Raw genomic sequence first — 23,259 nt, forward strand, 5'->3', positions numbered from 1 at the left:
CCTCTTAAGGTGACTACCTCATGTCAAATAGATCCCATTTACTAGAGCATACTTTATTCTTCCTAGAATAATAAAAACTGTATTTTCCTTCTTCTAGCTGCACAAAAAGCTGCAGAGATAGCAAAAGCCAACCCCATCTTATGTACTTAAAAAAAAGAAGCATTGATGCAGACATCTTACTGTTTCTCTCTTACATCTGTTAGGCTGGGGCAAGGATAAGACCTGTTAACATTCTAAATAAATTAACACAGTATCCCAAGTACAACTGTGACTTTTGTAAAATTCACATTGGTATATTGGCTGATTAAACTGGTAATTACTTTTCAGCTTAGTTTCCCTATTATTGTCAAATGGTAACTAACTGAAATAATTTGTTGTCTAGAGACTAGCAGACTAAATAATTTTGTAATGACTGGTTTCCAGGCTTAGGTTGATGTGGATAGAAACCAGAGAGATAGAGACAGCATAAAACTATATTTTTTGTTAACAGAGTAGCTGACAGACATAACTTATGAAAAATCCTTGAAAATCAATGGAAAGGTATATGCCTCTGTAAACAGATGATACTACCAATGTACATGAAACACTTGGGTATCTCATTACAAAACTAAGGGATAAGTATATTTTTAGGATAATCATAGAAATCTTTTGTTTTGCAGTAAAATGAGAAGTAGAAATTGTAAAATATTTAAAATAAATTTTTTCTATAAGTGAATTTTAGCATATGTACTGTTCCTATAGGTTATCATACTATTATACTATTACCTTGATTATATTTATAGGATATAGAAGAAAAAAATGATATATACAGGAAAAAAATGAAACTACGCTCACAGAAATAAGGAGAAAGAGGATTTCCTAGACTAAGCGCCATCCATTATTCAAGTATAGTTACTGTGCATATGATTAAAGTATTTTTAAAGTTGTATCAATGGGAAAGCTCTCTTGGACCATTGATTAAACAAAACAAAACAGAATATTGCCATCTAAATGAATTCTAATCTCCTTCTCAGTTCTGCTTCGATTTCCATTAATAGCAAAGTTGTTTAGACTGTATTGGAGGCAATTATCCCAGAAAACCCTCTGCCAAAATGAAATGTGAAATTAGACCTCCCTGAGTGGCTGAGTTTACAAATCTATTTTTGAGTGGGGTGTAGACATGGTTCATTTTACCTAGGGTTTGGGTCAGAGTCCAGGAAGGTCTGGGGAGGGGTTGTGAGCTCCACGGCCCTCAGGTGAGTTGGAGATGCTGAGGAGGGGAGCAAGCCTAGTGAATATGGCTAAAACACTATTTAAAAAAATGTTTTCCCTAGTGTTTTGGGAAGTGCCAGTATTTGGCTTCTTTCCCTACAGAATTAAAAAGTTTGATAATGCCTAATGCTGTGAAGGGTGTGGGGATGAAATTCTCAGTATCTAGTGATCAGCTAATCCAGTTTCTTGGCTCTGGGAAAAGAACTAAAACCAACAGCTGCTTTTTTAATTTTACTTTTCTTGTCATCCTGGATAATCTAATTGTCCTTTATATTATAATTTATTTGTCTTTATCTTGTTCTCACAGCCAAATCACTGATACCTGATGCACGCTGTAATAAATATCCACTTGATTTATCTTTTTGTTATCATTCTAATACTTAATTCAACTTTGAAAATAGATTTCAAAACTCATGCAGATTCTGTTCAGTTTGCAAAATTTATAGGGATCCGCAACACAGTATCAGGTGTTTTGTTCAGTCATCATCACTACTTCTATTGTTTAATTTTGACAAGAGAATACAGAGAAATGACCTCTCTCTACTTTTTACTTGGCCCAAAATTTCTAGGCAAACTTCTTAATAATCCAAATAAAATGAAAGAAGATAAGAGAAAGATTTTATTAAAATTGTTGCCTTATTTTTACTACGATTTGAGTGGCTGGTGATTATTTGTATAACTAGAATAAATGATCTCTCTCTCCAACTGATTACACTACAACACTGTTGAGATGACTTTAATCAAAATTTCCATGTAATAACCTCTCTAAAACACCCAGCTACTAGCAATGACAGGAAATAATAATTATTCTTTACTTCTGTAACACTGGATTATTCTTTTATCTTATTTGTAGTATATATGATACTACTTTTTCCAAGAATGCTTCATACAGCCTTATGCTCTTCTTTGATAAATGACAACTAATCAAAATATTAAAAGTCAATGAAAATTATGTTAGCGCTTAGTATTTCCTGAAATAAAATATGCAATTCAAAATACAGTCTTGTAATACAACTCACTGCATTTTTTTTTGTTTTGCCATTTTGTACTCCTCTCCTGGCTTGGAAAACTCTTATTTTTACTTCAAGCCTCAGTCCAGATCTTCTAAGTAGCTTTATAAGAACTTGATCTGTCAGAGTTAGTGCTCCACACGTGTCCTCCCACTTCCTTTTTCCCACATACCTCCCATAGCACTCTCACTGCACAATAATTATTAGTTTTTGTGTCTGTCTCTCACTAAATGTTGAGTACCTCAGTATATTCATTTCTGGTGACTACTGCAACAAATTATCACAAACTTGATGATTAAAAACAATACACATTGGGGACTTCCCTGGTAGCACAGTGGTTAAGAATCCGCCTGCCAATGCAGGGGACAGGGGTTCGAGCCCTGGTCCGGGAGAATTCCACATGCCGTGGAGCAACTAAGCCCGTGCACCACAACTACTGAGCCTGCACTCTAGAGCCCTCGAGCTACAACTACTGAGCCCATGTGCCACAACTACTGAATCCCACGTGTCTAGAGCCCCTGCTCTGCAACAAGAGAAGCTACCGTAATAAGTCCGCACACCGCAACGAAGAGCAGCCCCTGCTCACCACAACTAGAGAAAGCCCGTGCACTGCAATGAAGACCCAACGCAGCCAAAAACAAAACACATTTATTCTCTCACAGTTCTGGAGTCGATAAGTCTAAAATTAGTATCACTGGACCAAAATCAAGGGGTCAGGAGGGCTTAGCTCCCTCCATACTCACTAGGGAAGAATCTGGTCTTTGCTTCTTCCAGCTTATACGTGTTGCAGCATCCACTGGCTTGGAGGCACGTCACCCCAGTCTCTGCCTCCACCGTCACACTGTTCTCTCTCCTTCTTTCTGGTCAAATCTCCCTGTACCTCTATCTTAAAAGAATATGTGTAATTGCATTTGGGTCCACCTCAATACTCTAGGATAATCGTTGGATAATCCCAAGATCCTTAACTTGATCACATCTACAAAGTCTGTGCCATGCTGTATATGTAACAGTCACATGTTCCAGGGATTAAGATATGGACATCTTAGGGGGCAATTATTCAGTCTATCACACTCAGTGAGGGAGAGGTATCTTATTCATGGTGATACCTTCAGTCCTTAGTACATTACCTGGTGCAGAGTAAATGCTATATAATTGTTGAATAAACAAATACATAATTTCACTGAGGTTTTAACTGTACATAAAGTCATGCAAAATTGTGAGTTCATAGTGTTCAGTAGAATTCAGTATTAAGAAAAACTGACTAGAGGCTTTCACAGGCTAATAATAGCATTATTAGTGGCCATACATATATATTTTTTTATTTGATTTATTTATTTATTTTTGTGGTACGCGGGCCTCTCACTGTTGTGCCCTCTCCTGTTGCGGAGCACAGCTCCGGATGCGCAGGCTCAGCGGCCATGGCTCACGGGCCTAGCCGCTCCGCGGCATGTGGGATCTTCCCAGACCGGGGCACGAACCCGTGTCCCCTGCATTGGCAGGCGGACTCTCAACCACTGCGCCACCAGGGAAGCCCTGGCCATATATATTGAACAGCTGAATTTGTTTTATAATTAGGTTCCCATTTAATGTCTGACAACACTCAAAAACTATGCTGACATCAAATAGGAAAAAATTCTTCAACCAGAAAAATTTACAAATAATTAAATAACTGTTAAGTGTGACAGCACCAAACATATGATAAGAAATAGCTTACCAGTACAAGCTCACTATTTTTCTAATTAAAAATACAGTTCACATATTTGCAATTATTATCTTTAAAAGGATTGTTTTATTTGAAAATCATACATACTAGGTAATGAACTATTAACTAACTCATAGAAGTCAATTGGATCTCTCAGAGATTAAATATGAATGCCACTGGTGAACATCTAACTGGTTTCCTGGTCTTCGTGCCATTTTGGTGTGACTTAATCATGAGTAATAAGAGAAAATATCACAACACATTACAGTTTCTTTACACCTTGATCAAGGATGATAAATGTCATGATAGAGGCCATTCTTCAGGGATCACTACATCTCTGCAATTACATTAATGTTCCTACCTGTATTCCACAATTCCAGTTAAAGCCATGAAATAAGCCCTCTATACTTGTGCCTGGAAGGTAGACAGATCTAACTTACCCACATACTTTATATTATGAGGTATCAAGTTGTTTGTATGTTTGTTCTCCAAAGTGTACTTGAGATTAACAGCAATTTGAAAAATAAAAAAGTGAATATTGTTAACAACTATTTAATTATTGTTAACCTTATTAACAAATATTTGCTGTAGCTTAATAGAACATACCAAGCTACCAAGAAAATAATTTAATCTAAGTTTTTCTATGTTAATAATATAAAAGTTTCCATGAAGGAGAAGGATCTAAAATCTCTGAAAGCACTTACTGTCAAAAGATTTGGGTATTTTGTTGATGCACCCTGCTATGTCATTCCAAAATATCTGATGAAATTTGTGGCAAATTCTGCAACTTGAAAAAAATGAAGTGAAACTGATATAAATTTATAGCACCCATAATGCTCAAAACTATTGTTTCCTGAATATTGGAACAAGAGTGTCCACTGAAAGCTGTTATCATCTACATCATTTAAATTGCTCCCTCTTTCAATTTTGGGTACAGAGAATCCAGACTATTACACATAACAATTTTATCTGCAATTAGAACTCTTTTGTGCAATCAAATGATTTTCTTTCACTAGATCAGGTATTACCTATAAATGGTGTTAACGGATAATTATCAGAGTATGGGACTATATTACCTTTATCCCTTTATTAGAGCAAGGGGTATGATTTATTTATTTGACTAATACAGTTTTTGGTTTTTTTTTAAACTGGTGTCTGTTATGTGCTAAGATCATCCTCTTTAAAGGAATATAAAAGTAATATCTACTAAAAGGAAAAGTCTACAGTGTTAGGAGATATTTGAAAATCAAAAGAGAGATATATGGAGCAAAGATGAGATTAAACAATAATTAAATAATTTGATTGAGAATAAGATTTTATTTAAGATTATATTCTTGTCTAGACACGTCTAGCAATTCTTAACTCCTAAAGGTATTAGTAACAAATAACATACAAAATTACTCTCCTTATGAAACTTAAATTTTAGGGGAAAAAAGAGGCAAATAAAATAAATTAGCATATGATATTTTAGAGAGTGAAATGTTCTATGGAGAAAAATTTTAAAAGGAAGTAGACTGGAAGTGTGATGGAATTACAATATCATATAGCACAATCAAAGATGAAGTTGAGGGGCTTCCCTGGTGGCGCAGTGGTTGAGAGTCCGCCTGCCGATGCAGGGGACACGGGTTTGTGACCCGGTCCGGGAGGATCCCACATGCCCCGGAGCGGCTAGGCCCGTGAGCCATGGCCGCTGAGCCTGCGCGTCTGGAGCCTGTGCTCCGCAACGGGAGAGGCCACAGCAGTGAGAGGCCCGTGTACCGTAAAAAAAAAAAAAAAAAAAAAAAAAAAAAGATGAAGTTGAGATGTGAGCTAAGGTGTGAAGGAGGAAGCAAGTCGATATGTAAAGGAAGAGCATTCTAGGCAGAGGGATGCTTGTGCAAAAGCAAGGCTACAACTGATGTGTTTGAAGAATATGCAGGAGGCTGGTGTGGCTGGAGCAGAGTGAGCCCTAGGGAGAAGAGTAGATGAGCTCAGAGAGGTAAATGGGACAAATAGGTAAAAACTGGGGGGAAAAAACCAACATAAATATCCTGCAGTAGTAGACTGATTATATGTATCATGAGAACTCTGTACAATGAGATACTTTTAGAGTCACACCAAGAATAGGTTAGATCTAAATGTGTTGGTATTAAAAGATCTCAATGGACAGGGTAAGCACTGTATAATACCATGATCCTATCTGTGTATATTTACATGTGGTCTTTATGTCAGAAAAATGCTTTCCAAAAGGATACTTAGGAAACGGTTAATAGCAGGAACCTTTAGACAGAAGATCCAGAAGTGGAGTGGAGTATGAGAGAGGTTTTTACTTTTCATTTTACACTTTTCTGTACTTTTAAAAAAACCTTCTCTACACATTACTTTTACTCTAAAAATACAAGAAAAAGAGCTATTTGTGTATCTGCAGCATGGTCTCTTTTCAGTCAAACCTCATCAGCAGTTGATGTAAGAGTTTTGCCTTTTGCAGTTTGGATGCCATCTCAGCATCCTTAAATGAATTTCGCAAGTGTTCTTGTTTCCTAACTTCCTTTCTCAGAGCTTATTCCAATGATTTTACCAGGTCATAATAACTTTTTCACTAAGAAAAATCAGTTCCTCAATTTCCTCTTGGCTACTTAGCAACAATGTCAACCTTAGCACTTTCATTTCCATAACTTCTCCATGCTTACTTGTGTGCCAACCAACTAGAATCACACATATGACTACATTCCCTCCTGCCTCCATCCTACAGATAAGCTAAGTTCTCAATCATCCAGAGGTGCATTTTCTACTCTTCTCAGAGAAAGAGTCTCTTCTTTCAAAACTCTCCTCCCACATGACGACTCTCTGAATTCATTCAGAACTTCCAAACACAATTTATCCTGTATTACCTATATGCACACATCAGTTCTGTTTCACATTAAGCATGTACTCTCTGAAAGGACAGGGACCAAGTCTTTCCTTTCCTTAGTATCTTCCCATCTTGACCTCATATGATACTCTGCACACAGTAGATGTTCTGTTCACATTGCTGCATTAATTGGCAATTTTATTAATTCACATTGCTTAGAAAGTACAGTTGACCCTTGAACAATGGGGAGTTAGGGGCACAGACCCTCTGCACAGTCAAAATCCACCCCCCAAATGCAGTTTTTCTCTATCTGCAAATTCAACCAACTGCAGATCACGTAGTATTTACCATTGGAAAAAACCCACATTTAAATGGACCCACGCAGTTTTAACTCATGTTGTTCAAAGGTCAACTGTAATTTTATAAAAAGCATAGGGAATGATGGAGGCCAGAGTGGTCATGTAAATAACCTCAAAACCTTTGTGATAAATTCTGTGGATTTTTCTGCTCATCTTTCATTCATTCATTCTCTTTCTAGGATAACTTTTTACTACTGCAGGAGCTGGAAAGCTAAAAACTGTATTTCTGTCTCCTTTGTAAAACTACTGAGATATCTAGAAGGTGAAAAGGAGGCAAAGGACAGCTTCTTGACTTATTTTACTGTCCCCCCATACCCCCAAAAGCAAAGTCTTAATGGAAAATTAAGAGGTGGGGGGTTTTTTTGGGTTTTTTTTCCTGCAGCAGATTCCTGTGCCCATTTTTCAGCTGTATGTCAAGAGGTTGTTGTGGCTGAGATGACAGTCAGAATACAAGTTCCAGTGGCCATTCACCAATTTTGAGGCTGTCATGCAGAGGAGGTTCCTGGCAACTGGATTAGAGTTATGGTAATGACTTCTTGTGTTCTCACGGCAGCCTGAGGTAGACCATTCTTATAAGTCCACTAGAGCACAGTCCAGGTTTTCCAATGACTTTATGAGCACATGATACCTTATGTGTATTAATTTTCTGTGGCTAAATTATAACAAACTTGGTGACCCACACAAGAGAAATTTATGCTCTTACAGTTTTAGAGGCCACAAGTCTGAAAGGAGTCTTATGGGGCTCACATTAAGGTGTTAGCAGGACTAAGCTTCCTCCAGAGGCTCTAGAATAAATCCATTTCCTTGTCTTTTCCAGTGTACAGAAATATGTTTCTTGTATTCCTTGGCTCATGTCCGCTTCCTCTGTGTTCAAAGTCAGCACCTCAGCATCTTCTCTGACTCTGCTTTCATCACATAGCCTCCTTCTCATCTGTCTGAAATATCCCTCTTCCTCCTCCTAAATAAGGACACTTGTAATTGTATTTAGGGCTCATCTGGACAATCCAGAATAATTTCTGCATCTAATTATCCTTAATTTAATCACAACTACAAAATTCACTTGTCATATAGGATAACGTTCATGGGTTCCAGGGATTAGGACTTGGATGTCTTTGGGGACTATTATTCAGCCTACCACACTACGCCTTCCTCTTTCACATGTCACATGGGATAACACAGTCACAGGTTCCAGGCATTAGGAAGCTGACATCTTGGGATGGTGAGTGGGAAGAAGCATTATCCTACCTGCCACAGAAAGGTATAGAACACATGTGAAAACATGATATAAAAATAATAAACTTTTGGGCTTCCCTGGTGGTGCAGTGGTTGAGAATCTGCCTGCCAATGCAGGGGACACGGGTTCGAGCCCTGGTCTGGGAGAATCCCACATGCCACGGAGCAACTGGGCCCGTGAGCCACAATTACTGAGCCTGCGCGTCTGGAGCCTGTGCTCCGCAACAAGAGAGGCCGTGATAGTGAGAGGCCCGTGCATCATGATGAAGAGTGGCCCCCGCTTGCCACAACTGAGAAAGTCCTGGTACAGAAACAAAGACCCAACACAGCCAAAAATAAATAAATAAATAAATAAATTTTAAAATAAATAAATAAATAAATAAATAAATAAATAAACTTTTTAATGCTGCCAGGCGGATTTTTTTCTTTTATCACCTTCCCCACATCTGGCCCATCCTTCCTATTTAGCTTGGACTCCTGCTGCTCTACTAGATAAACCTCCTGCTAGAGCACATCAAGCGTCCACAAGTGGCTACATGAACTTCCCCCATCTGGAAGGAGGTGGAATGGCCTCCTCCTTCCTCTCCCTACAGCTCAATTCTCCCTCATTATTGCCAGGACCAACAGAAATCCTTCCCACTCCCTAAAATCTTCCCCCATCACTTCAGTTTAGAGAGAGTTTTAGGATCCTGTAATATTGCCTTTACCATCATAAGATTTATGACTGTGTGCAGTTATCTTCACATATGACCACATCTTTATCCCCAGAAGGAATGTAAGCTCCTGGACATCAGATACTCTAGTTTGCATTCACAGGCAGTTAATTATTTGTCATTCCTGAATACAGCAAAAGGAAATTCATGCTACTAAGCTTAAAAAACATGTTTACCTTTTTAAAACAGTGATTTTTTAAAAACTGAGACATAACCGAATGTAACAGTGTATAAATTTGAGGTGTATACAACATGGAGGTTTAATACATTTTTTAGCATATGCCTATTTTTATATGTATAGAATATGTGTATTTTTCTCTGAACTTCCTATTATATAAACATTAGTTTAAAAATTCTTATTAATTTCCTGTGCTTTCACTTTGTACTTAGACCAGTCACCAACTACAAAGAGATGACAGTAGATAGAATGTAAAAGTTCCTTTTTCCTAAATCCTTAATCCATTTGTGAGAAGACCCAAAATAATTCTTTCTGTTAAAAAAGCACAGAAAATCACATTCCTCTAAATATTAACAAAAGTAGCTTAACAGAGCACAGAGAAAATTTCTATTTTAATATTTCAATGTTTGTAATTTAATGTGATCACCATAAATAGCCATCTCAAAAGGGCACATTACATTTTCTATGGATAATACTCTCTTAAGAGTTGATCTTGCTATGCAAGAAATGAAAAGGATGGTTTTCATATCATGAATTCCTAAACATGGAACTATGGACAACTCAAGTCAGATTTGAGTATTGGGATAAAAATATTAATTGAAATAATTATGAATCAAGACTAAGTTGCACAAAGATTTAATGATTATGAAAGTTAAAATTTAATGAATGGCTTGTGGATTATACAAGGAGTAAAAGTTAGAAACATTTCATTTAAAAAACACAACTAGGATTCTATTTACTATTATTTTAAGTTTAGGAGATATTATTTAATAAGAATCTTTTTCTATTAGGTAACAAACATGCCAAATATTACAAGTACTTACATTTTCTCAGGATGTAAAAATTTTCAAAGAGAACTTTTGAATTAAGGACAAAAAACATGTTCAAAAGTGTGGAGGACTTTCGGCACTAACCCTTCTAAGGAAACCAGGTAATTATTTTGTAAATGCCTGTATCCATATATTAAACAAGATCTCTATGTTCTCCAAAAGATAAATGGTTAAAAGTTGTCTATTTCTATAATATGATGTTAACTTCTTCCCACACACATATTTTTTCATTCAAATATCCCCTACCATGTACTACTACTTCCATCCATGTGCCTATGCTTCTATCTATTCATCTATCTACGACATTTATGTCTATTACATTAAAGAAAATAAACTGCTTACAATACGTCAATGCTTTCTTAGTAATCTGACTACACAAGGGTTTCTCACTGGACTCAAACTTCATGTTATTGGTGGAACTCCTTCTTCAAATGAAATCTTGTAGAAGTAATCTAACAAGAAAAACAGTAAAACGTTAAACTGCCCTGGGAATGAGGGAGAGGAGGTAGCAGGAAGACCGTCTCATTTACCACCAGCTCCCTTGGTCCTCCAAAGTATATCTGACAAATTTTTAGGGCTTCATGAAACACAGTCGGAAAGGGGGAAATATATATAACATGCTTTAGTGAGACGTAGAGTATACTGCATGTTTCATAAGGGCTTTCTTCACAAAAGTTAAAATGTAAGGTTCAATCATTTATAGTTATTTGATCTGGAATTTTCTATCTGGAATTCCACATGGTTCTAGACAGCCAATCCTTTATAGCATGTACATGTAGTAAAGAACTGAATACATAACCACATAATGCCTCCTGGCTTTCACCTTACTTACGCAGTTCTCTCAATCTTCCTGCTATGCCCTACATTTCAACTAAAAAAGAACTGCTAACTGCTTTCTGCCCCTCACACATATTTTTTGTTTTTCTATTCCTGTGCTTCTAAATCTGTCATTCTCTGTTGGGATTCTGCCTTGCCTTCACCATTCACAAACCCAGCTCTTTACCACTTCGGTATAAAGCTTCCTGATAGTCATGACTTTCAGTATGCCCTCCACCCGGTCTATGACACCCTGCTTATGATTCTCTTAACAAATAAAAATATTTTCTTACAGTTTTCTTAAGATATATGTTCTATTTTGCCTTGAAGTATAGATTTTGTGTACTTGTTCATCTCTCAGCTAAATTATAGCTATGTCTAGGGAGTTAACATTAAGGAAAGCTGGTAGCCCCTGTGTTGAGTATAGTGTGAGATCTTTCAGAATTGCTTATGGAAGGGCCATAGATAGAAAAATTACCTATTCTCTACCATTCCTCCACTGCCCCCAAATGCCAAACAACTGGCAGAAACCATGTATAACCACTTTTTAGAAAAAAGTGAGTAAACATTACTAGTTTGAATTAATAAAATTAAAAATCCCATCAGAATTCCCTGAGCGCTTTTCAAATTCTTCCATTAGCAAAAAAGTGTGCTGGACTGAAATACTTTGGGAAAAAGTCTTGTACTTCTGTTCAATATCTGGCCAGGGTGAGGCTAGAATACATAACAGGGGGAGCAGGAATAAAGGAAACTGTGCTCTCCCCTGGTGTAGTAATAGCCTTGAATCCCCAACACGAGCAATTCTGACTACTTACTGTCGCAGAAATAAGGTCTGGCCAAAGCATTGAACAATTAAATATTTTAGAGTTACAACATTTCCCTTTCTCCTTTCCCCTGTTTTTTGTTGTGCTCTGTTCTCTGTTCTGTATTTTGTGCCTCACAATGGAAGAAAAGAAGGCACAAAGATGAATCAGTGTTTCCAGCCTCTGTGATAGAAACACTGGCCGGGCTGAAGCACTTCAGTGATGCAGATTCCTGTTGCCTAATCAGCCCTCTCACAGGAGTTGGGGAGGGATATTGCCGCTGTGGCTTTGCACGCATCATCCACTCTCCACCAGTGCCAGGTATTGCTGAAAATCCTAAACTATACAAAGTCTAAAACAACAATGGCTGGGAACTGTATCACTCCATTTCTATGACACTGACACTCCTTTGATCATAAAATTATTTTTGTTAACATAAAATCTTAAACATTTGGCACCTGAAGTCAATCTTAAGAGTCCACAATCTTAAGAGATTTACCTGATTACTTGAATGTTTTTAAGTTTGGCCCCGCTTTAAATTGTGACTATAAAGCCTAACATGGGAATTCAATAATCTGTGATTTCATCTACTGAAATATTTCTCCTTACATGTCTAAAATGAGATGAAGATAGAATGACAAATTAATCTCAAATAAATTTTAATGTGATGACAAATTCCATGGTTTTTAATAACTACTCATTTTCCTACTTCTTGGTCCTCATGAATATTTACTGATGTATAGATACAAGCACTGATTACGCAACAGCACATATAGGTATCATAACAACTCTTGATGAGGACCACATGGTTTCTGCTCACTAAGAATTTGCAATCTTCTGTAGAAAATTCACTGGACTGTTCAGGGATAAAATTGGTATGGTTAATAGTTTTGAGTTTTTTCGGGATAACTGAGCACTAATGCAAGAGATGTTCGCTGAAAACTTTTGTGAAATACATCCTACTTTCCTGATTTAATTAATAGAGCCTGCAGATTAAAGTTTAACATCTCCATCATGTGACCATCCTGAGAATCAGTTCTCACTGCGTTGTGATCCTGAGAGATTATTCTGAAGCTCCTTGGACACTGTTATTTTAAAAATACTTAATATCATCTTTCTCTTTTTTAATTAATTCTGCTTGAATTTCTAATTATTAAGGCTTTGCATAATTAAGCTGTAGTTACAGTCAGGGAGTATAATATAAAGAGGGGGTACCTGGACCTGGGTCAAGAAAGTAGAGTTGACGATGCTCTGAGATCTCTAGGTAACCTAGAAAAAGACCTTTGATTGCTGTGTCCGTCCCCTGCTTTGGAAAGTGGCATCAAAAGTATACTTCCGGGCTTCCCTGGTGGCGCAGTGGTTGAGAGTCCGCCTGCCGATGCAGGGGACACGGGTTCGTGCCCCGGTCTGGGAGGATCCCACATGCCGTGGAGCGGCTGGGCCCGTGAGCCATGGCCGCTGGGCCTGTGCGTCCGAAGCCTGTGAGTCCAGAGCCTGTGCTCCGCAAGGGGGAGAGGCCACAACAGTGAGAGGCCCGCGTAACGCAAAAAAAAAAAAAAAAAGTATATTTTCCAGGACTACTGAAAGGGTAAACTAATAATAATGATAATAACAGTATAAATACATGGAAAATAAATGAAAGTAGGTTATAATTTTATTATTGTAAATCAGAATAATATGCTATAGTATAGACCCCACTAGCCAAGTATTTTACAACAATTTTATTTAGATAGACACTTCCCAGTGAAATGGCTGAGAAAGTTGCTGCTTGCACAGAGGCTAAATTATGATGAATCCCTCCTTGCAGAACACATTGTTTAATGAACTTTTATTTTGATTTTCTTTGGCAAATTTGGGTTAATTTCTCCAGAATAACCAACTTTTAAAAACATATTACTCATATTACGTTAAAAACTAAAATCAATAAGGCATACTACACTATTTATTTTATTAAATTATAGACATGCATGTCTTGTGAGTATAATTCTCTGATTTCTCACTATCTTATCTAAGAACATCGTGTGTTAGTTATTTTCTAAAATACTCCTATACTGATTGCTTTATGTTAAACAATTTACCATCCTATATTTGAGAACAGGTTATATGTGTATGATTTTAGTTAGCAACAATGTTTTATTGCTGTGGACATGTATTATAAAAGTTATGGTAACAAAATCCATATTTACACAGTAAAATCTTTTTTCCAGGACAGACTGAATTACAGAGTAATCGAATTTATAGCATTTTGTTAATTTTTTTTTTTTTGGTATGCGGGCCTCTCACTGTTGTGGCCTCTCTCGTTGCGGAGCACAGGCTCCGGATGCGCAGGCTCAGCGGCCATGGCTCACGGGCCCAGCCACTCCGTGGCATGTGGGATCTTCCTGGACCGGGGCACGAACCCGTGTCCCCTGCATCGGCAGGCGGACTCTCAACCACTGCGCCACCAGGGAAGCCCTAATTTTTGTTAATTTTTAAATAGGTAATATATATACTTGGTAAAAACTTTAAAAGGTACACAGTGGTACACAAGAAACAGATCTTCCCTTCATTTTTATACCTTCAGCCAATAACTCTAAGAACTAACTGCTATTATTAATTTCTTAGCTACACTTCCAGAGATAATTCTAATGAAACTGAGTTTTAATGCTTTCAGATTTATATATTAACCCAATCTAAGTTAATGTGGTAGGCCATGGTATGTTGTAGGACAGAATTTTCCAAAGGGTGATTTTCAGAATTAAACTATAGACTTAGTTGAAAATAAGGGTTTCAGTATTGGTGTGTTACCTGTAATAAATGTATCATACTAAGGCAAGATGTGAATAATAGAAGATGAGGGGGGGTATATATGGGAATACTCTGTACTATTTTCTCAATTTTTCTGTAAATCTAAATTAAAACTATTCTAAAAAATATAGTCCATCATAAAAAAAAAAGTTCATTTGGAAGCTGAAGATTCCGTTCTAATAGGCTGCTGTTGTGAGGTCTTGGTCAGCTCAGTATAATGGTCTTCTCAGCTGCAAAATGATTAGTAAGGTTTGGTTTTTTTTCTTTTTTCCCCAATCACTATAAAATGTTCTCAGGATATGAATTAGTTATAATTAGTTTATTTCCATGCTTGTTATTAATTTAGAAATTCAACTTCAGTTCAGTAATTCAATTTAATAAATATTTTTAGGTTGCTATATCATACCAACCAATCTGAGTGTGTCTTTAAAGGAAACAAAGTTTTTGTTTTCTGAAACAAAGGAAACATTATTCCTAGAGTTTTATCTAAATATCAATTTATGCAAAAATCTATAGTTTATGTGAAATTTTTACAGCAAAAAAGCAAAGGTAAATTTTCTCTAGACAATATCTAAATGATTATATATTTGGGAGGGCACTCAACTCTTGATTACCTGGGAGAACATAAACTAAAGTAATAATTAATCATAAAGAGTATATTTGTAAACAAATGAAAATTACTATGAATAAAACAACTATATACCAAAAGATATTTGTAGTAATAAATAAATGGTACAGAGCTACCTAAGACAGCCTGATAGACTAGGCCCTATCCCTCAGCTCATATAGAAGTACTTGTGGGGTACAGGCACACTTCAGAGATAATTGTGGATTGGGGTCCAGACCACTGCAATAAAGCGAATATTACAATAAAGCAAGTCACATGAATTTTTTGGTTTCCCAGTGCATATAAATGTTTACACTATATTGTAGTCTATTAAGTGTGCAATAGCATTATGTCTAAAAAATGCATATACTTTAATTAAAAATGCTTTATTACTAAAAAATGCTAACCATCATCTGAGCCTTCAGAGAGTCACAATCTTTTTGCTGGTGGAGTGTCTTGCCTTGATGTTGATGGCTGCTGACTCATCAGGGTGGTGGTTGCTGAAGGTTGGGGTGGCTGTGGCTATTTCTTAAAATAAGACAACAGTGAAGCTTGCCACATTGATTAACTCTTCCTTTCATGAACAATTTTTCTGTAGTACGCAATGCTATTTGATAGCATTTTACCCAGAGTAGAGCTGCTTTCAAAGTTGGAGACAATCCTCTCAAACCCTGCCATTGCTTTATTAAATAAGCTAGTGCAATATTTATTCTAAATCCTTTGTTGTCATTTCAACAACTTTCACAACATCACCACTAGTACTAGATTCTATTTCAAAACACTTTCTTGCCCATCCATAATAAGCAATTTCTCATCTGCTCAAGATTTATCATGAGATTGCAGCAATTCAGTCACATCTTCCACTTCTAGTTCTAGTTCTCTTGCTGTTTCCACTACATCAGCAGTTTCCTCCTCCACTGAAGTCTTTCGCCCCACAAAGTCATCCATGAGGGTTGGAATCAACCTGTTCCAAACTCCTGTGAATGTTGATATTTTGACCTCTTCCCATGAAACACAAATATGCTTAATGACATCTAGAATGGTGAATCCTTTCTAGAAGGTTTGCAACTTACTTTGCCCAGATCCATCATAGGAATCACTCTTTTTTTTTTTTTTCCGGTATGCGGGCCTCTCACTGTTGTGGCCTCTCCCGTTGCGGAGCACAGGCTCCGGATGCGCAGGCCCAGCGGCCATGGCTCACGGGCCCAGCCGCTCCGCGGCATATGGGATCCTCCCAGACCGGGGCACGAACCCGTATCCCCTGCATCGGCAGGCGGACTCTCAACCACTGCGCCACCAGGGAGGCCCAGGAATCACTCTTTATGGCAGCTATCATCTTATGAAATGTATGTCTTTTCTTTTTCTTTTTGATTTTTTTATTACTCAAAGAAGCTTCATTTTTTTATTTAGCTTTCTGACTCTGCGCTTGTGCTTTCAACACTTTCACAACGATTTTCTGCTCCTCAATGAGGAAAGCGCACTTGATCCTGTCACGGACACATTTAGCATACATGGAACCACCATAGGCCCGGCTAACACGTTTTTTCGTTTTAGACAACCTCGTAAGAACTTTAGGTCTCATAGCACGAACTCCTCGAAGTCGGTCTGGGCACACACCACATGCGGATTTTGGTGCTTTCCCAACTTTCTTGGTATAAAGGTAAATAATTCTATTACCAGGGGTTCGGGACAGCCTGGTTTTGTTAGAGTCTGTATTGTAGGACAGCCTACGATGGTATGTCAAACGCTGAACCATCCTGAATGCCTCTAGGTACCGTCCCCAGAAGAGGAAGAAGAAAGCTGAAATGTATTTCTTAAATAATAAGACTCAAAAGTCAAAATGACTCCTTGACCCATGGGCTGCAGAATGGATGTTGTGTGAGCAGGCATGAAAACAACATTAATCTCATTGTACATCTCCATCAGAGCTCTTGAACGACCAGGAGCATTGTCAATGAGCAGTAATATTTTGAAAGGAATCTTTTTCTGAGCAGTAGGTCTCATCAGTGGGCTTAAAACAGTAAACCATATTGTCAGCAGATGTGCTATTATCCAGGCTTTGTTGTCCCACTTACAGAGCACAGGCAGAGTAGATTTAGCATAATTCTTAAGGGCCTTAGGATTTTCGGAATGGTAAATGAGCACTGGTTTCAAGTTAGTCACCAGCTGCACCAGCCTCTACCTAACAAGAGTCAGCCAATCCTTTGAAGCTTCGAAGCCAGGCATTGACTTCTCTTCTCTAGCTATGAAAGTCCAAATAGCATATTCTTCCAGTATAAGGCTATTTTGTCCACAATTAAAAATCTGTTGTTTAGTGTATCCCCCTTCATTAATAATCTTAACTAGATCTTCTGGATAACTTGTTGTAGCTTCTACATCAGCACCTGCTGCTTCACCTTGTACTTCTTTGTTATGTAGGTGGCTTCTTTCCTTCAACCTCATGAACCAACTTCTGCTAGCTTCAAACTTTTCTTCTGCAGCTTCTTCACCTCTCTCGGCCTTCACAGAATTGAAGAGAGTTAGGGCCTTGCTCTGGATTAGGCTTTGGCTTAAGGGAATGTTGTGGCTGGTTTGATCTATCCAGACCACAAAAACCTTCTCCATATCAGCAGTAAGGCTGTTTTACTTTCTTATCTTTTGTGTGTTTACTGGCGAAGCGATTTTAATTTCCTTCAGGAACTTTCCCCTTTGCATTCACAGTGTGGCTAACTGGTACAGGAATCCTATCTATCAGCCTATCTCTGCTTTTGACATGCCTTCCTCACTAAGCTTAATCATTTCTAGCTTCTGATTTACAGAAAGAGTAAGACTCTTTCTTTCACTTGAACACTTAGAGGCCATTGTAGGGTTATTAATTGGCTTAATTTCAACATCCTATTGTATCTCAGGGAATAGGGAGGCACAAGGAGAAGGAGAATGATGGGGGAATGGTTGGTGGGTGGAGCAATGAGAACACACACAACATTTATTGATTAAGTTTGTTGTCTTACATAGGTGTGGTTCATGGCAGCCCCAAACAGCTACTATAGTAACATCAAAGATCACTGATCATAGATCACCATAACAAATATAATGATAAAGAAAAAGTTTGAAATATTCTGAGAATTACCAAAATGTGACACAGAGTCATGAAGTGAACAAATGCTATTGGAAAATGACTTGCTTGACACAGGGTTGGCACAAACCTTCAATGTGTAAAAAACAAAACAAAACAACAAAAAACCCCACAATACTTGAGAAGTGTAATAAAGTGAAGCTCAATAAAACAAGGTATGCCTGTATTCTAACACCACTGAGCAAGAAGTTTGGTTGAACTTCTAATTAAGGGTAGGAATGAAAGAGAAAGGAGGCATGTGTCTGCTTAATTCAAGACTCATAAATACAAGGATCTTTACTAAGAGTTGTTTAACAGCCCAGTACTTTTTTGGCAGATAATTTACATGGTCTTAAATCCAAGTACTTGTATTTCTTTTACACTTTTGGGTAACATCTGTGGACTGTGTTGAACTACTAGATTATTCATAAATTTGTTTTATGTCATATTGTTATTAGTTTTACAGTTTTGTTTTAACCAGGATTCTGGGTAGTCTGTGGTTTCCTTTCTATCTATTTGTCACCCCATTTATGCCAGTTAAACAAGGGTTGAATGTAGTTGAGTTCCAAGTAATTAGTTTTACTATATTCTCAAATTGTTTCCTGATTTGCCATGTGTCATCTGCAAATATTATCAGTTTTCCCTAATTATATTTGTAACCATTTTTTTAACTTGAAGTTGCACTCAGATGAATCATTCCCTCAAATCCTTCATTCTTAAATAGTTTACTCCACATAATATTAACTAAATATAAGTAGGGTATGTGGTATTCTTTGTCTCTTTAATTGAATTTTCTATTGTGTTATTTGTAGGTTTTTTTGCTAGATTATACTTGATTTTCACAAGTTATTGCAGTATAAAATTAAAGTTATTTTAATTGACCCATTCTTTAAAATTTGCCATGAAAATAATCTCTCTTTTTTACAATTTGGAAGTATAGTAGATTATTGCTGTTACTTATTTTCCTTATACTTTATATTATACTATCACAATAATAATTAAAGCTTTCTTATAAGAACATTCAGTCACCAGCCAACATTTATGTGATTTCTCCTATACTATGTAATAACTGTTCTTTCAAATGCATGTTTTGCTTTAATTTTACCCACAATGAGATATAGTTGAAACCTTTCTTCACACATAAATTTAAAAATATATATCCATCATTTTCCTTTACTGTTACGGCAGCAATATATCAATAGATAAAGCATGGATTTTAGACTGTTACTACCCAGGTTTGACTCCCTTTTATACCACTTATAATCTGTGATTCTCTGCATCTCAGTCTTCTCATGTATAAAATGGGGATAAAAATACTAGGTATGTCATAGACTTAGTGGAAGGATTAACTAAGGTAATGCATGTAAAGCACTTTGAAAAATCATTACATTTTAAGTCCTTAATAGTATTAGCTATTATTAATTTTGCTGGTGTTATTTTTCACCCTCCTAAGAACCCTTATGAGCTATTTCTCCTTGAATTAGGTCTTCCACAATTTGTTTTCTATTAAAGATGAAATTTGTATGTCACAATAAGCTGCCTTATAGCCATCTGATTAACTTTACCCATTAAGTTATTCTACTTATACCTTTAGTATAAATCTTGCTAAATTTTAGCTTATGAATTTGAATGATTGTTTCCAATATTTGAAAGGCTAGGTGTTTGCATAATATCTCTTGCTTAAAAGAACTAAACATGCTGGAGTGTGAGTGTGTGCGTGTGTGTGTGTGTGTGTGTGTATATATATACATACATTTGGGTTTTTTTCTTAATAGCATTGGAGAGCTGATAAAGTACTAGGGAAATTATTAGAAGAAAATCTAAAGAAGGCAGTACCCTAGAGGGTTAAAATGCACTAAAGCCTTTTTTTGCATGAGGACATTTACTGGAACTTTGTGACCTTAAGCTGCAGTTTTCACAGAGTTGCAGAGCACAGGGGTACAGAGACAAAGCTTAGGGATTGCCCAAAGAGGAGACCCTCCCCCATAGAAGTGGGTCACCCGAGATTCATTTAGTAACCACAAACCTACCCTTGGGTGTATTTGCAGCTCAAATTAATGTGACTTGGGTAGTTTAAAAAACAAACAAACAAAAGCAAACCCTCAACGGTGAATGTGTTAGCTGGATTGTGGTAATTCTTTCACAATATATACATATCATCATGTTGTACACTTTAAATAGACTACACTTTCATTTGTCAATTATACCTCAATAAAAATGAAAAATAAACAAATGAGAACACCTCAAACCAGGTAGTTTAAAGTAGTTGAAGACCATTAGTGCCCCTTTGTGGCAGAAGCAATGACAAATATTTTTCAGAGAAAACACCTTTATACTAGGTCTCAAAGACCTCCTACAAGTAATTTTCTAAGAAAAAATGAGTATCACACAGTAAAAAATTACTTCACTCATAAAGAAACAACACTTATGAACAAGAACAGTAGAAACAAGAACAACAGAAACTGGTTGCAAAGATTTCAAATATTAGAACTAACAGACAGCAATAAAATAACAATGCTTACTAAATTTCAAGAAATAAAAGATACTCTTAAGAATAGTAACAGGAAACTATAAACAATGATAAAGCATATTTGAAAGAGAACCACATACAATTTCTAGAAATAAAAAATATAATACCTGAAATTCAAAATTCAATGGTCAGGCTTAACAGAGATTAGGTTTTCAGATATGAAGAGAGAATTAGTAACCTCAAACATGACTAGAAGGAATTATGCAGAATTCAGCATAGGAAGTCAAAGAAAGGTTAAGAGACATAGAAAATAGAGTAAGATGGCCTTACCTAAGTGTAATTTGAGTTCCAAAAGAAAGGGACAGAGAGAATAAGACAGAAGAGATATTTGAAGAAATAATGACTGAGAAATTTTTGGAACCAATGAAAGTGACCAATCATTCTCCTTAAAAATCACAAATCACAAGCAAAATAACCAAAAATAAATTCACACTTGGATGTACCAGAGTGAAACTTCAGAACACCAAAGACAAAGATGTAATCTTAAAAGTAGCCAGTGAGAAAAGGCAGATTACCTCCCTAAGAGTGATTGTGAGACTGTCAGCAAATGTTCAATTTCCCATGAAATTAAATCTTTAGCATGTTGAAAGAAAATAACTGCTAACCCAAATTCTAGCTCCAGTAGAATTTTCACAAGAGCAAAAGTCAAAGACATTTTTCAACCCACTAAAAAACTGAGAAAGTTTGCCTCTAATAGAGCTTCATTAAAGGCAATTCTGAAGAATGTATTTCAGATAAATGGAAAATAATCCCAGATAGTAGTTCTAAAATGCAAGTAGTTCTAAATCCAAAAAGGAAAATAAGAACAGTGACAGTTATAAATTTGTAGATAAATTTAAATGATCACTGGCTACATATATGAAATAATAAGAAGAATGTCTTTTAAAAAAAAGAATTTAACTATCCTCAAATACATTAAAATAACATATAACTTTGTGGGATTTAGGTATTAAAGGAATTAAAGTTTAAAGGAATTCAAGTGTTCCAAATATTGTGTTCTCTGATGGGAGCAAAAGGGTACATGATTGACTTCTACACTTTCATAAGTTAAGAAAACATGTTGGAATTGTAGAGTAGCCACTAAAAGAAGAGAAACAGTATATTTACTCCAAAACAGTAAAAAAACAAAAGTTGAAAGACAAAAACTATCAGATGAGATTAACAAAACAGAACAAAACAAAAACGAACAAAAAATGCAGTTAAATGCAGTATACCAGAGAGATTTCCAAAATGTAAGGATATCTAAAGGTAGAAAGTAACAAAGATGGAAAAACATATATACCAGGTAAATGCTAACAAAAAGAAAACTCATGTGATTATATTAATATCTTTTATTGAGATAAACAGAATTACTAGAAATAATGAGAGTGATTTTATAATAATTTAAAGATTCCATTTTTCAGGAAGATAAACTATTTTATCTAATAACATAGACTCAGATTAACAACTACAATAAGATATAGACAAGCTTATTATGGTAGTGAAAGATTTTAACACATCTCTTTTCATAGAATAACCAGAGGAAAATGGATGTGGATATAGATTTTAATAAGAAGATTAACAAATTTGACCCACTGAACATATATAGAACACTTCACCCAACAAATGCAGACATATTCTCTTCTAGCACATATAGAACATTTATGGTGCCTAAAAAAATTTTCAACAAACTTCAAAGGACTGAATTCATATAACATGTAACCTAAACTCTGTCACTTATTAGCTTTGTGACATTGCTGAAGTTCTTTAGCCTTTCTGAGCTTCAGTCTCCTAACTTCAAAATGGGGTAACAATGGTATACATCAGCTGTGTAACCAGAAACAGAAAGAGATGATGCACTGAGGGGTCCTACACGCAATGAGAGATGGTTTGGATTTTAAAATAATGAATTTAAACAAGGAATGGCATGATTAGATATGTTTTAGAAAGATCATTTTGGCAGCAAGACAGAGAATGGCTTAGAGAAAGGGAAAACTAGAAGCAGGGTGATGTGTTAGGAAAAATTATAATACATCAGATAAGAAATAATGAGGGCTTGAAGAGCGTGTGAAAGGACATATCTTCACAGATATTTACCTACCTGTTTACAATTTCAGTGCCAAAGAGAACTAACAGAAACTAGGTCTACTAAATATATAGCTATTACTTTAAAATTCTTTGGTGAATAACTGAAAATGTTAAAGCACACAATTTTTTCATTCATTAAAAAGAGAGAATTTAAGACGCAATCTTTAAGGCAATATCTCTATGACCTACACGGAAAAGCAACTGAGCTATGGTATATTTTATTTGTGTGTATATACACATACTATATAGATAACAGATATAGATTTATTTTTTAAATAAGTCTATTTTTAAAGTATTCTCTGATCTCACTCTTTAATATCGTCTAAAGTTTAATAATCCTCACTGTTAGGTATTTCTTCACAGCCAATCCCCCAAAGTAAACACTGTATATTTCTGTTACTTGCTATTAACAGATACTTAAAATATTTGCATATTAGTGTATTCTCTAA

General features: G+C 36.2%; 2 protein-coding genes across 8 annotated transcripts in view; both read right to left on the bottom strand.

The window, feature by feature from the left end:
• XRCC4 (X-ray repair cross complementing 4) overlaps positions 1–23,259 on the bottom strand; it is a 361,931-nt gene that overhangs the window by 125,393 nt on the left and 213,279 nt on the right. The window contains exon 8 of one of the 7 annotated variants that reach the window (XM_082624083.1): positions 4,668–4,750. The exons of the other annotated variants lie outside the window; for them this stretch is intronic. Coding sequence (XP_082480209.1) covers positions 4,668–4,750 — 83 coding nt within the window. The remainder of the gene's footprint in view (positions 1–4,667; positions 4,751–23,259) is intronic. 7 annotated transcript variants of the gene reach the window in all.
• LOC309805121 (large ribosomal subunit protein eL34-like) lies at positions 16,228–16,915 on the bottom strand. The gene has a single exon (XM_082622950.1). It carries the CDS (start codon positions 16,873–16,875, stop codon positions 16,522–16,524), a length of 354 nt encoding a protein of 117 aa, XP_082479076.1. The 5' UTR covers positions 16,876–16,915; the 3' UTR covers positions 16,228–16,521.

Source organism: Mesoplodon mirus (genome assembly GCF_964341445.2).
Source record: "Mesoplodon mirus genome assembly, chromosome: 5".
NCBI lineage: Eukaryota > Metazoa > Chordata > Mammalia > Artiodactyla > Ziphiidae > Mesoplodon > Mesoplodon mirus.